General features: G+C 38.7%; 1 protein-coding gene across 6 annotated transcripts in view; it reads right to left on the bottom strand.

Annotated features, from left to right (window-relative positions):
- The window catches only part of LOC136260411 (uncharacterized), a 45,378-nt gene that overhangs the window by 1,720 nt on the left and 27,605 nt on the right, over positions 1-16,053 (bottom strand). For 3 of the 6 annotated variants that reach the window (XM_066054130.1, XM_066054131.1, XM_066054135.1), the window contains exons 7-11: positions 4,766-5,067; positions 2,562-3,622; positions 1,814-2,367; positions 1,651-1,757; positions 58-1,584 (exon numbers count right to left, since the gene is read on the bottom strand). In XM_066054130.1, the coding sequence (XP_065910202.1) occupies positions 58-1,584; positions 1,651-1,757; positions 1,814-2,367; positions 2,562-3,139 (2,766 nt within the window). In that variant the 5' untranslated portion in view covers positions 3,140-3,622; positions 4,766-5,067. Of the gene's footprint in view, positions 1-57; positions 1,585-1,650; positions 1,758-1,813; positions 2,368-2,561; positions 3,623-3,928; positions 4,295-4,765; positions 5,068-15,755; positions 15,822-15,878; positions 16,040-16,053 lie in introns of those variants that run through there. The other 3 variants (XM_066054132.1, XM_066054134.1, XM_066054133.1) reach the window with 3 other exon arrangements.

The raw sequence follows: 16,053 nt of genomic DNA, 5'->3' as shown, positions 1-16,053 counted from the left end.
AACACATAGCCATGTCCTTGATAACACTAATATAGACATGTATACAGTTCACCATACTCTCTTCGTCAAGATCTCTTTATCTTGAGTGGAGGTCTCCATTAAACTAGCCTTGATATCAAGCTGATGCTTTCTGATACTTAGAAGTGCCTCACTAGTTTCTTCACTAACTCGCATAGGAAAGTTCCACTTTTCTCTTCTTGGCCTCTTAAATCTTGGGCGACCCAATGGATGTCTTTTGGCAGCCTCAAGGGGATCTTTCTTCATTGATTGGGGTTTGTTACCTATGCTTTGTAATGGTAATGCACTCTTCATCACCACACATGTTCCACCCGTGTCAATGTCTGAAGATGTACTTCTGGGATTAATATCCATCTGATCACTACCTTCAGTGCAATCCATCTGAGCATTGATATCAGTGTTTGCCTTTGTGTCGGCAGTTGAAACAGGTGGTAGAATATTTCCATTAAAACTTTGATCCTTGCTTAAAGGGTTAGATGGCTCTTTTACCTCCTTCTTTGAAGAAACACGTTCCTTCACTGGCTTGGTTTGACGACACAGTAATTTTGTTCGTTTCTTCGAGTTACTAGCAGAAGTCTGTGACAACACAGGAAAAATTGGCAAACTATTAGAGACATTTGATGAATCAGCAGATTCAACTAGCTCACGATAAATATTTTCAGCACTTTGAATGACACTTTCCAGAACTGAACAATCATCAGTCAGATAGCACACATCTTTACATTTGGTTAATATGGTGTGAGCATTCTTCTGAAGGATGCGCAATCTGTGAGCTGATGTTTGTGCTGTTGGAATATGTTGAGCTGTTGCAGTAGTACTGCTGTCAGATTTTTCACCAATTTTCATTCTCTTCTCAAACTCCAGACAATCATCCAAAACAACACCACGGTCACCATCTAAGGTATCAGTCTCAAGTTCAAATGCAGCATCACTTTGTTGATCTTCAGTATTACCATCCTCATTTCTAGTAAATATTTCTTGTACCTGCACAATGGGAGTGACAGTATCTACTAAATTTTGCTCCAAAAGTGAAGTTTCTAAAGTCATGTAAGTACTGTCAGTCAACTGGCATGGAAGATCATACCAAGACCATTGGTCACAGAACAAAGCAAATATAGCAAACATATGCTTGCATGGTATCTTTGTTTTAATAAAGTATGGACATTCGCAACAGCCACCGGGAATGTCTACCAGATAAGACTTATCAGTGCTTTTCAAGGTAAACACTCCATTTCCATCTGTAGTAATATCAGAAGAAGCAAACTGCTTTGCTTTAGATATATTTGCCAAGCAAGCAGATTGCACATTCCGTGGACGGTCAATCAGGTAACCTGGGATCTCATACCGTGGTCTACGATATCCCTCAGTTTGTTGAGCAACTGCAATTGTATACTCTTTTTGTTGCTCTGGAAACACAATGTTTAGCAATACTTCACACAGGTCTGTCACACTAGTATCTTGACGAAGTTGCAAGTATCGAGACCTAAGTGTGTGGTTAAAAGCTTCTGTCAGATTATCTGTATCAATTTCAGCATGGAAGCTTTGGCGATACACATGTGACCAAAGCTACACAATAGAAGACAATAAATTATTAACACAAGTTCACATAAAGCATGTGTCAAGTCAACATACTGGTTTTGATGAAAGCCACTCTTCTCTAAGGTAATCTTGTAACAGTTTGTTACCAGTGTACCAAGGTTGAGACTGCATGTCAAGCAAAACTTCTTCAAACTTTTTATCTGAAATTGATGAAACACATGGCAAACATCCCTATCATTCATGCAGAATCACTTACCTGTTGATGCATATGCTAGCTTCTTGAAACAGTTTATCACAGTCTTCTTTGACTGGTTGGGAACTTCATGACATGACTTGTTTACCCACCTATCAAATGCTTGACTTCTGTGGAAGTCACATACAAACCGTATGCACGATGGAAAAACAATTCTAATTGCTTCAAGCTCTGCAGCACTCTTATCTGTCATAAAATACTGTGGCATCCACTGTGGATTCCAAGACTTGAGAATTTTAATGCCCTCAGATATCAAGTCTGCAGTTTCAAACTGGGGTATTATTGTCCCAACCACTCTTCCCACACCAATAGAGGTCTTCACAACTAAGAAAAAGCATGGAAATGCATATCTATTGGTTTTGTAAATGGCATCCATACATGTGACCACATTACCATACATTATGAGCCATTTTTGCTGCTGAGGTGTTTGAAATACCAAAAGAAATGGTTGGAAACTGACTTCAGGTGAAGATGATTCCAACAGAGAGTCACCTTCCAATGTACCAACTGCTTCATCAATTTGACCCATGAGCCCCTTTCCTTTTTGTTTCAAACTGCTAGAAGGGGAAGTACAACACAAATAAATGATTGATTGTTTATGACCACAAAACAGTTGGACAAAGCCACACTTCCCTGCCATAGGGGCGGGCACACACACACACAACACACAGCAAAATAAAGTACAACAAACAAGCATACATAGAGATATATACTACGCAACAACCACAAATACATATTATATTTTCCTAACCAATCATTAGATGTGTTTGTCTTTAGACCTGACTGGCTGTACTGCTGAAGAGAATAATGCAGCCCACTGCATTTAGCTTGCTCTTTTAAGATTTTATTTAATGAATCTTGGTCAAACAAAGAATTCCTTCTTTTGACAATAGCACGGTGAGCTACATTGCGTAGATCTTTCTTTGTAGGAAAGTAAGCACGATTGTAAGGGTTAGGCAACTCATTTAAAATTCCATCTTGCAGTTGTTTTGGAATGAGTATTTTTGTTACCCAGTCATGCACAACAAGTTTTAAACTCACTAAGTTCAACCTTGTGTCCCTTACAAGTTCTTCGATTTTCTTCTCTATATCTTCAACAGGCTTGTTACAAAGCTGATCTGTAATTGACAGTGGATCATGATTTTTGTGGGCATTCCGCATCGGTAGCTGTACTTCTAAGATCTGTTGCTGAGTGCTCAGAGTTAAAAGGCGACAATAAATAGCTGCAGGGCATTCACAGCACCTGCTACCAGGTGCACTTCGTCTCTTCAATGGATCATCCACTTCTGGTTTACATCGTCCATTCCCTGCTCTAATACAGTTGTACATCTGGGACCATTCAATTAGCGTTAATCTGTTTCCCAGTGTGAACAGAAAATCGTGTACTGGACTGCTGGCAAAATCTGTCAAGCCATTCTTCCCATTTGGAATCTGTGTATTCCATCAAAAATCCTGTAACAGAGGTAACATTCTCACTTCTTAAAACATTCATCTGAGTGGGCATATCAATAGGAGGTATGATATGCAAGCTCTCCAGTTGCAGACAGGACTTGGGAAGCTCCAATGAAGTACACGATATCATATGTTCAGAATCACAAATTCCAACTAAAACCATTTTGCTTCCATTTGGCTCCAAATGTTGCAGCTCCACTCTGCACTTAGATAAGCTGTAGTTGGCATTAAAACAGCTTAAGCAGCAAGAAGCTTTCCTCTCAGTGTGGGATTTTGCTACACGACAGTAGGTCACAGTCCTCTTGTTCCTCACACATCTACTGCATCTCCCAAGGATGCACACAGTCATAGAATCATCACCTGGCATTAATAACACCACTCAATTATTGGATGCATGTATGTTAGTACAGTAATCCATTATAAGATCCCTTTTTAAAAGTTTCACTCCCTAAAAGTTTATGTAAAACAGCCTATGTCTATTAAAAACTGAGTTACAAATTCATGGTAACAGTAAGCTGGTGTAACTACCTAGCCTTGCTTTATGTGGGGACTACCTCCTCTGACACGCCACAGTACTACTGTCCCGTAATTATGGTTACGTACCCCGGAAATGAAGGCACAAGCACAACGCAAAGCAGCATTCATTTCATCCTATATAAGTCTTACTATCATCCATGCTTTCATCTTCTTTCTCAGCAAGTTCCGCTTCAAAATCCATGGTGAGTACGTTCGAAATTTCCAACCAACAGAAATTCCCGCCACCCGTGTGACTCCCCCGCACATATATGCACCTCACTAATTGCAGTAGCAACGTTAGCAAAACGTTGTAACTAACAGCCATAATCGATACCACCGAGCTTCAATATAAAAGCAGCCAAGAAACGGTTATAACTATAATAGCCTATCAGGCTATAGGGCTCGCGCCGATGGAGGTCATAAGAAAGTCTCACGTGATCTCCGGATGCGACCTAGGATAGTGCGAAGTGACGTACTTTCCATCTTTGGTCGCATTATGGTGCGACTTTTACACTGTACCTAGCACGTACCGACCCTATTTAGGCGCTTATACAAGCGCTAAGCGCCTAAATAGGGTCGGCGGCGCCAGACTAGAATAACACCACCCACAGGTAAAAAAAACACTGCCATTACATTTCATTTAGAAGTTGGGTAACACGTCGCCCGTCAATTACTTTCAACGAAAGTTATGTTATTGTTATTACAAATGAATCAAGTGAAGACGAAACACTGAGCAGCTACAATGCACTAGTCTCGCGTCGTCAGACCACTTTTTCTCGGCACAGCACTTATCGATTGAATTATAAGCGCCTGCTTTTTCGAGCAGGCGCTTATAATTAAAAGCAGGCGCTTATAATTCAATCGATAAGCGCCGTGCCGAGAAAAAGCGGTCTGGCCACGCGAGACTAACAATGCACACTGCCCTACACTTCGCGATTTACATGCCAATAGCACACACAACACAGTGAACACACCAAGTGTTTTTACCATTTCAGTAGTAATCCTTTAGTAACGTTCACCATTCTCCTTATCCTTACACCATTTCGTCACTTCACCTGATCTCCAAAACAAATCTCGCGTGATTTTTCGTGTTACGCAATCACGCCGCATACCGTGATACTCCGTATTTTATCCGAATACTACTAGTGCTAAAAACCTATGTACAGTTGGCAGAGCTATACTATAATAAAGCAATACAAAAACACAAAATCATGTCACTGAGGCAGCAGGGTAGCTAGTGTTCTTTATTCTCTGGCCATGCTCCTCACTTGAGGACCATTAACCGCTTCCTATAACAACAACAGAACAGTAGCTCATCACAGAATACACAGTGAGAACATGTATATAGTAACAACAATATAAGTACAGTGTGCTAGAGTCCATGATAGAGAGGATTATCTTGAGGATTACGGACTCTTGGTACTAAAGTTATTTTCGAGGTTGAGCAATGTCACAGATTTGAAGGTCTAAATATAAAATATTTCACTGCATGGTAACCCTTAAAATCTAAAAAAATCAGCAAAAATTTTCTCCTTCAAAATATTTAGGCTATACGGTAAGTCAAAGACATGAATTTTTATCACCTTCAAATGTGCTCCCCACACACATAAAAATACATTCAAACATACATACATACGTACGTGTAGACTACACAGCATAAATAAATTACACGATTGCGACATACATGTACAGAAATAACAGTTAAAAATAGCTATCAAACAGTTCAGTAGTACTGATTAGTAGGGTTGCCCCTTAAAATGACAGGCACCACCCAAAATGCTGAGGTTTAAAACTATCACAGAAACACCATACATGACGAAAATCACTTTTACAGAATTGTCTTAGTGCATCTATCTTTAAATCCAGCATTAAAAACAAGAAACTTGAACACTCACAGAAAAGCGGATATTGTTTTTTTTTTCAAATCACCAAAACCTGAATTTTGGTCTGCCTGCCTGCCTGCCAGCCTACCTCAGGAAGACTCAAGGCCAAACAAACAAAGCTACACATGGCGACCGTTCCACAATAACAATCTCACTGGTGGCATGTGCCTTTTCTGGTTCCAACAAGTGTCTACCTCCTACGATTTGTCTTTCCTATTATATCATCATTGTCTCCTTCATGCAAGGAAACCATACCAAGGTGTAAATTTTCCACATCAACACTTCCCTTAGAGGAGCGCATTTAGAGGCCTCAAAACTATTTGAAGCGCTTTAGTGACTGTAAGTGAAGCAGACATGTGTATTTGCAATTGCATGGACTGACCATGCCTTCTAAATGATCAGAACATGCTGTTTTGCTCTTAACAAACAGAGTTAGCTGCAACAATGGTTTTATTGTAGAAAACTAGATATAGCAAACCACACCCCTTAATATATATTTCATAACTCACTTGAGACAGCAGGAGATTGAGATACTCTAATAAAGCAGTCACAGCCATACATGTATAATGTAGCTATGCTATAGCAAAAAAGTACAACTAATTAAATATAAAGAAATAATGTATAAAGTTCCAGCAATAAAAAGCTATGTGGGAAAATTCTACTTTGGCATTAAACATGCAGATGGTAGTAATATGGGATTTTCCCACAAAGCTATGTTACAATAGCTACCATAATTCATTTGATATATTATTGTGTTTCACTACTTTTTATTGCTAAAATCATAGTTCACTTTTACAATTATTGTGTTTAATAGTACGACTAATAGTTACAAAAAAAAATGACCATCCCGGCAGCTATCGACAACTATTCTCCATAAATGGATACGTTTGTTAACACCTGCATGTACTGCAAGTGTCTTCTTGCATAAGTCATCCCATCACTAATGCTGTAGACAAACGTAGTAAGTAAAGATGGCAAAACACACAAGCAAACTATATGATGCACAAGGAAGAACTGAAAATAAACAGTGAAGTGTAACATTTCATGCTTTCAAAACTTGAGAAGTACATGGATTGTACTTAGTGAGGCTTTGATGTATAGAGCTAGCCCAAAAGGGACTTCTTTGGTTGAGTGCATGCAATGCAAATCCCCCCCACCCCCCAAAAAAAATTTTTTTTTAACCTTCCACTCACCAATATAGCCCAGAATGATGAGATCAGCAAATCTGATTACAGTAAAATGTCTAAAATGTTGCAGCAACATTTCATGAGCATACTCATTAGGAATGCACATAAATATAATGTGTATGGAGAATAGAATTGCGTGCAGTAAGCAGAGTATTTGACTGTTAGAGTGTTGCACAAATACCATTGAAGGCTAATGCTGAAATAAGAATCTATTATTTTTAATTTGAAGCTGGAATGAAAGTGGGCATGTACCCTTTAGCACATTTCAACTAAACTATATAGTCTGAAGTGCATCAAGTAAGGCACTACCTGGACTGCAACTTGTCTGGAGATCAAGTCACACCCTGGTCCAGGATTTTATTACAGAGTTTTGATATTATAAGATATGATTCTGGCACCCTACAATGTAGGCTTTCAGCGGCATATTCAGTAGCCATTTGCCAAGATCAGCATCTAACAGTGAGTCAGCAACCTGTTACTATTCAAGAGAAGTCCTTCAAGTACCAACCCTTCTAAAAATAGATTTGCTAAGTGCTCTGTACCTGTCAATTTGTGCAACTATAAATGTTTGCTTCAGGGTGAACAATAATAACTTTGCTAAAGAGACAATCAAATCTTTACAACTTCATAGGTAGCTTCCACATAAGTCACTATTGTAAAGTGTTGAGGATACGGTCAACCTAATTGTATTTTTGGTGAAAACTTTCCTTCCTGGCTGCTTGTTGCAGAATAAAATGGGAGATTCGATGCTACTAGTGTCAATCACTCAATCAGTTATACTGAAGGGCTTTGAAGCATAAACAGTGACAGGGGCGGATCTAGGATTTATAAAAGGGGGGGACTAACTCAAGGTACTAATCTCTTGGGTAGAAGTGTGCAAGATTTGCATGCTGGAACTAGCCGGGGGTCTGGGGGCATGCCCCCACAGGAAAATTTTGAAAAATAGATGTTCAAATACTGCAATTTGGAGACATTTCCACTGCAATTTGGAGACATTTCCACATAAAATTCATAATATTTTCTGCCTGTAGATATTTTATATACTGCCTTTAGGTATGGCTCTCTGAAGCATTTTGCTAATGGAAAAGTTTGGGTAGGTACAGACAACCAAGTACATGATGCACCCCTCTCACAATTCCACAACACTGAATAGGTGCATGTTACAATAATAACGTTGAAAGTGGAAAATTTTGAAATTTTAACGATACAAGATTGAATCTGAGATGGAAATTGTGTACCTGAATTAAGTATTGCCATACATATTAGCTACACAAGTAGATGAATGAAGCCCTTTAAACAGACCGATGTACTTCATTGTATGTATAGGTGCAGGCAGATTTGGAAAAATTCCATAACAGAACCAACTACATGTTTCCAGTGAATGTTCTATTAGAGTAGTTAGCTGACTGCTCTATTAGAGTATATCGATCTTGTACACCTTGAATGCTGATCTGGGTCCTTGTTGCATAAACTTTAAGCATAAATCCACTGATAATACATTGGAAAGATGTTTATAAGGTGGCTTTATGAGTATTTGTATTATTAGTGATCATATAATTATGCTAAGACAAAATTTCATTATAATACTCAGCATATTGATCAAGTAAAACCTAAATATGAAGGGGGGGGGGGGGGGGGGGCTTCAGCCCCCAAAGCCCCCCCTGGATCCGCCCCTGAGTGATACAGGCTTGGATGGGCATTAACCAGCCAAATTTCCTTGGACAGAGGTGGCTGCTTTGCCAATGAACAAAAAGGCAGAATACTCTAGTAAAAGACATTATTGTCAACAAAAGCATCAGTTGAAAATGAAATTTGCTAAGAAACATTAAACAACCACATCATGTGATCCAGAGAGTCTTACAGTTCACATGACAAAAATTCTTAAAATAGGTTAAGAATGGAGAAGAGCATGGAATCTATCATTGATGAATAGTGTGGAACAGTCATGGGGGTGTATCCATTCACTTGTCTGGACTACTGGGTTACTGGACTGGACTGGACTCAGATTTTTTTTTGTTTTGTTATGTTTACTTAACTAAAAAGTGTTTTAAAAACTGACACCATTCACCATAAAACTTGTACATTAATCACAAAAATTGCACTAAAGCCTTAGTGTAGTTTCAGTGTTATCAAAACTACTTTGCCTACTGCTAGCAATGTTTTGTGCACTGTTAATGCTAAGGCTCAAACGAATACTGGTTTACTGTATTCGAATATTCGCTCAGCTTTAATGAAATTAGTCGAATAATCGGTGTAAGGTTTCATTGCCACTAGACCAAGAAGCCTACAAATAAGTTGAAATAACCACAAACAGCTTTGTGGCTTCGTATGAATAACTTTACTAAGAAAGAGATGCCATAATTCCCTTTCTGAAAGGATTATCACAGCGATACTGTGATTGTAACAAAGTAGAAGTAGCTACCTGAAGTAAGCCACAAATCCATACGAAGTCTTGCGCTTACGGCGATTCACCGTGGAATTAGTAGATACACTTCACCAATTAGTGGCTGCCTAATTCTGTTACTACTCTTCGCTTTATCGCCATAGTCCTTTCCTTTTTGTTGCTTTCATTAGCATTGCCTTCCGCTTCGTTAATTACTGATAGCTAAGCACGTGTCACCATATAATGATCATGTGCGAATAATCGTTTGTTAATTTTATTATTCGGCTACAAAGCAAACGAATATTAATCCGAATATTCGGCTAATCATTTGAGCCTTAGTTAATGCATGTTTGTCTTCTCTAGCCTTCTTTTGTAAAATAGCACACCATATATATGTTTTATACATGCAATTACATTACGTTACTGTAACATAAAAATTGCCTATAGCCTGTGCATTCACTTCTGGCTCTTTGGTTTGTAAATAGCAACGAGTGCGCAGTGGTACATTTAAGCTTCCCAATGCACACACTTTCAAACAGGAAGGTAAGGTTGCAAAAAAATACAGTGAGTGTAACAAGAGTAAAAAACCAATGTCATACCATTAAACAGACCACCAAAACTATAGTACTTTTTCAACCATACTTAAAAAAGCCTTAATAATTTTTTTTTAAAATTGGGTGTATGTGCCTTTGTTTTTATATACTAGACAGACATGATGGGGCAAGCCCGAGTTGTGTAAAGTGATGTGACATCAAACGTATTTCCATGAATAGTGTTTAATGTATGTGTGTATGTTTGTAGTTATACACACAGAAATGCTCAGGCTACTCTAGAGGTAGCTGGAGGAAGGTGAAAAAAGTTCAAGTTGGGAGGCTCATCAGTGGCCTGCCAGTATATAGCTACATAACTGTGTGGAAGCATAGATACTATAGCCGTAAGGCTATAGAGTAAGCCACCAATGTTTGACCACCATCGGTTCGGACGCGATTTTTATTTCTGCTCTTGCTATGCCTTTGGAGAGGTCTAGGTCATAAACTCTTGCATGCAAAATTTCAGACCTGCAGCCTTCTTTGTCTGGCTGCAGGAGCTGCAAAAGTGACCTGTCCTAATGTTCTCAATTCTCGGACAAAAATATGTATTATCACTGCTCGTAATGCTTGAAGCTGATCAAGTCTTTCTGCGCTTGATATGAGAGAGCATCTCTTATACTCTGCAAATATATGCAGATATTTGGCTTAGTCCTTAGTGGCTGTGAATTACAAAGCTCCAAAGTCATCTCTGTCGTGCAATCTTAAATTCGGCCACATGTGAAGCTCATGCAAATCAAATAGTCACTTACATCGAATTCAAAGCTATTTTTATGAACATTGAGAGCATCAGCTACCGTTCAATAGTAAATAGATACATGCACGATTCCCGCACCTTGATTTTTTCCCTAATAGCTACATTGCATTTAGGCTTCTCTGACAGTAGCAGACTGGCTACTGCACCCAGCACACATATACACAATCCAAATCCACTTAAATGGGGTTTTTACTAACCCCTGTCTTAAAAAATGTCAAAAGTTTCTCTCCAAAATGTCCAGAACATTATTCAGATCAAAACACTCTAATAGAACAGTCACCTATTATACAATTGGAGCAGTCAGAAAATCTGAGGGCCAAGCCCAGGCATATTCACTTTAATAAGGCTATTACTATGTGAATTTCGTTGATTACAACGCTTAAATACTGATTACATGTGATAATAAATTAGCTGATCGTTATATTAGAGTAATTGACTGCTCTATTAGAGTATTTCGATCTGGCTAATGCCCTGGACATTTTGGAGAGAAACTCTTGACATTTTTAAGGCAGGGGTTAGTCAAAACCCCATTTAATTGAATTTTTATTGGATGCATATATGTGTACTGGGTGCAGTAGCTAGGCTGTTACTGCCAAAGAAGCCTAAATGCAATGTAGCTATTCGAGCAAAAATCAAGGTGCGGTCATTGTGCATATATCTATTTACTATTGAACGGTAGCTGATGCTCTCAATGTTCATAAAAATAGCTTTGAATTCGATATAGGTAACAATTTGATTTGCACGAGCTTCACATGTGGCCGAATTTAAGATTGCACAAAAGAGGTGACTTTGGAGTAGGGCTGGGGGATAGTATGTGCATATCGGGATAGTATCACTATCGGTATCGCCTATATCGCTTGAAAATTTACAATCGGACAGTAATTAACAAGTAAAATACGGAGAAATATCAGTAAAATACTTTAAAATAATAACTTTTTGGAACAAGAATCAGTCTAAAAGGCTGTTTAATATCTTATGCAAAATACATGCATGGGTACATCCCTCCTTACAACTCTCTTTGAAGGCAACTAATAGGAAATAGGTGAATTATCACTATCGTTTTACTATCGTCTATCGTGAACAGTGTCTTGATATTGTTCGGACAGTGAAAATTTTACTATCGCTCAGCCCTACTTTGGAGCTTCGTAATTCACAGCCAATAAGGACTAAGCCAAATATCTGCGAGCAGTGCCACTCGACTGATAATACATATATTTGTCCGAGAATTTAGAACATTCGGACAGGTCACTTTTGCAGCTCCTGCAGCCAGACAAAGAAAGCTGCAGGTCTGAAATTTTGCATGGAAGAGTTTATGGTCTAGACCTCTCCAAAGGCATAGCAAGAGCAGAAATTTTCTTTGCGAGTTTAAAGAAAAATCGCGTCCGAACTGATGGTGGTTGAACATTGGTGGCTCACTCTACTTGCTTCTGGCATTTCTGCTGCCGCCCTCGCCCTGTCTCGTTCTCTCCCTGCCTTCTTCTAAGACAGTCTTCTTTGTCCATGTCTATGTAGGTAAGAAGTTGTAACCCACGTGACAAATTCTAAGCCAAGTGGCGCAAATACAGCCTTTTCGTACAGGAAGTTTTCGTGAACATGATGTACCATTCACCTAGGCATTCACCAGCCAGTGTTCCCTCCTCGCCCTATCTCGTTCTCTCCCGGCCTTCTTTCAAGACGGTCTTCTTTGTCCATGTCAATGTAGATAAGAATGAGTTGTGAGCAAAGAGACAAGTGACAAATTCTAAGCCATGTGGCACACTTTTCCGTGTTCGTTATGTAAACTCTCGGGAATGGTCAGACGTACGGTTGTATGTACCCGTTGAGAACTACCAGTGTGGGGCTGTCCGTGTTCGTTACGTAAACTCTCGGGAATGGTCAGACGTACTTTCGTACGTACAAGTGACTACTGCCATTTGTGGGGCTCGCTCAGGCTCGCCCCAATGACAAGACATGGATACTTAGCCCCATGTATGGTGTACTACTCTATGTAATCACTTTTAGTGGTTGAAAATGTGTTTGTGGTTGAAAAAAACCTTGATGTGTTTGAGCAAATTTTATGTGAGTCCAGTAGTCCAGTCCAGTAGTCCAGTCCAGTAATCCAGTCCAGTAATCCAGTCCAGTAATCCAGTCCAGTGAATGGATACACCCCAGTCATGGAGCCTTTTTGCTGGTGATTGAGTGGTTAAAAGTGACAAAACAAATCATCTGGTTCAGGCAACTGGATGATAGTGTGAAATGAATCAGTAGCTGAATTAAATCATATTTCAATTAGCTGGAGTATAAAGAGCCGAAGAGTTAAAGGGATTGAAAATGATTGATAGGGAGGTTAATAAGTCAGTTTTCATGTAGTGTTTGTTTCTAGTTTCTAAATCATTCATGCGTTTAGACATTAGATTAGTGAAATAGGAATAGCAGTATAGTAGCTAAATGCATCACTGCATGCACTTCGCATTTATCAAACAGGTTGACAGGTATCATGTTATCTATTTCACCAGCTTGGAAAATCTTTATAACTAGGAGTGAAGCATTGTATCTCTCAGTTACAGTACTAGTGATGAACAAGATGGTATCTTCATAGATAGTACACTAAAACCCCTCTAATCTGACACCACTGTAATCAATACCTCCATAATTGTTTTGGATCAAAATTACTTTTTCTATGCATGTGATACTACCTCAATAATCTGACATGCTTGCTAATCCGAGACAATTTTGGATCCCAATGAGTGTCAGATTATAGAGTTTCACTGTACTGCATGTATTAGGGATCATGGTGCTCATGCCCTTCAAAATCACCTGAAAAACAACCTCAGTTTTTCTTTCAAAACAGCTGTATAGTCAAGCCCAAAAATACATGCCTTCAGAACGATCCACAAGTTTCTATACAATTTTAAAATCTCCAATTTAACTGAATTTTTACTAACTAACTACCTAGCTAACTAACTGATGCCTATATATACAAGCATAACTCGACAAGGCATAAGGCTACTGGATTGATTTTTTTCACAGTTAGATGTTGCTTCATTCCAAAATGTGCCTTTTCGCCAACCGCAGTATGTACAATATTTTTCTGACAATGCAAAGTGTCTATTTATAGTGACGTGATATGGCTACTCTGTGGCTGTGTTGGTAACTATTATACTTATCACCCATACTTTCTGTGGCAATTGCAGAGATACTTCTTGTACTGTTCTTCATTCCGCTGTGTAATGGATGGAACATAGGTGAAGATGAAGCATGATGGCCACTGTACTTTTCAGATTTCATAGACTGAATTAGGGATTAAATGTCCATTAGTATATCTGCAGGTATAGGCAACTTCACTACTTTTTGCTATTCCCTTGTTTCACTACTTACTTTTTTACTCTTTGATTCCTAACCAAATTCAACTTGAAATTTCTAATTTTCTTTCTATTTGTAATGAAATATGTCATGGAACCAAAAGGTCAAGTCATTGTAAAGTGTTACATGCATCGTACACTGATCAGCCACCATCTGACCAAGTATTCTTAGGTTACTTAGTAGCTGGTGTTTGCTTACAAAGTATATACACATACTATGCCAGTAAGTATTGCCCTGCATATCAAAACTTGTGTAAGATATTCCGGATTTCCGAATGGGTTACGCCCGTTTCGTATAAAATAATACCGTCCTCTAAACAAGGCGCCATAACTTCCGCGTACTTTGGTTGACGGACACGAAGTTTGGTTTATCAGATTCCTTGATGAAAGGCGATTCGATTCATGTGTAAGTTCTTTGTGTAGTAACGAAGGGGAAGCTAGAAAGGAGCCTTGTATCGTAAAATTTACGTGTTCAGAATGCCCGTAAAAACACGTGTTTTTAAACATATTTCTATAACCTAACCTGTTTAACAATTTGTACGGTCGGATTCTTATTAAGCATCCTTCGCTGCGTAGAATGATACCAAATTTAGCGAATTTGGTTGAGGATAACAACTTGTAAATTGGGATTTTCCCGGCGAGATAATTTAATTTTCCAATAGGTTAATGTATGGAGCGTGTACTATATCATCATCAGCAGTAAATAACTGTCGCTATGGCGACATTTTCCCATTTGTACGGTCGGAATTGGATAGAGAAATTCAAGGGCTTTCTTTTATTGTATGGTGTACTGTAGAAATTTTGTGTGCATGTAAATTAGTGTTTTTGCGTGTAGTGTAAAATACATGTATTTTGTATTGGACAAAAAATGACAAGGAATGATGAGATTTTATGATCAGCCTGTTTTACCAAGTTGAGGTTTCAAAAAGGATATTAAACAGATATTAGATTTATTTAATGGATAATTCTTAATTTTTAAAGGTTTAACCCAGTGTTTGAAAACTTTTAATGTTGACCACCTGAAAATGCTTGATTTGACAAATCCCATACATATGTTTTGATATGGTTCATACCTTGGCCTTAGGGTACAAGATTTACTTGAGCAAGCATTGCAAATTGCAGTGATCAATGGACTCTATAAGCTACTGCCAATTGATGGCAGTTTGCAAGTATATGATGAATTCTTTATATAGTTAGTTATTGTGGCAGTTTTATTTTTGATATCACACAATGTTTATCTATGGCGATTGTTGGGTTGAATGGCTACCTATACAAGTTAATATACATATGTATTACACTTTTCATTTTTTAATAATGCCTTGTATGAACATGAGCATGTTTCTTGTGTGTGTAATCACATGATTTATTAAATTTTGTTGTAACAATCAGCCTTACGCGAATCTTAATCACAAACTAGTACCATGAAATGGTTTGTATCACTTAAAATTTATGACTTATTTGTGGTGCACAAGATCCACGTGAAGCTAGTGACTTCACAGTGGTTTACTGCACATTAGGGTGGCTCCTATACACAATTTACATCACATGCATTAGAACTGCCAACTGGGTTTCATTGTCTATAGTAAATCTATTAGCTAGCGGAAATAATTAAAGCAAATTATACTGACTACAGTTTTTATACTTTGCATGTAGCACGGCACAATAAGCTGTTTAACTAATTGCAAAAGCAGACAAAATTGAGTGCATGCAAATGCATGCATTGCTATTTCACAGTTCAGGAAATGTCTCAGGAAATGTCTTCAGTGTACCCATAGCTACATGTCTTTGCCGAATTCAGACCGGCAAAGCGGCCCGCCTATGCTGTACTATTGTACTCACCCTGTACATTTGAGTAATGGCACACAAGGGGTATCGAGCAAGGGCGCAATCTTCACCAAACGAACCCTACACAAATAACACAGGTGTAAAGTCCTGCAAACGCCACCGGTAACATTTACTCACCCCGATCCCTCTATTTTCGCGAACCTTTCCACGTAAAACAGCAAGACAGTACCAGTCGAGGCCAGGGATTAGTTGATACAGACAATGTAGACAGCAACTCTCTCCAACAGCTTCAGCCGTCTTTCCCACCATGTAGTACGGAATCAAATATGTCAGGAGACCTGCCGTCCGGGCG

This window comes from Dysidea avara, chromosome 7 (genome assembly GCF_963678975.1).
Source record: "Dysidea avara chromosome 7, odDysAvar1.4, whole genome shotgun sequence".
Classification (NCBI taxonomy): Eukaryota; Metazoa; Porifera; class Demospongiae; order Dictyoceratida; family Dysideidae; genus Dysidea; species Dysidea avara.
Note: the sequence above shows the minus strand (reverse complement) of the source record. Positions and strands in the feature narration are given on the sequence as shown.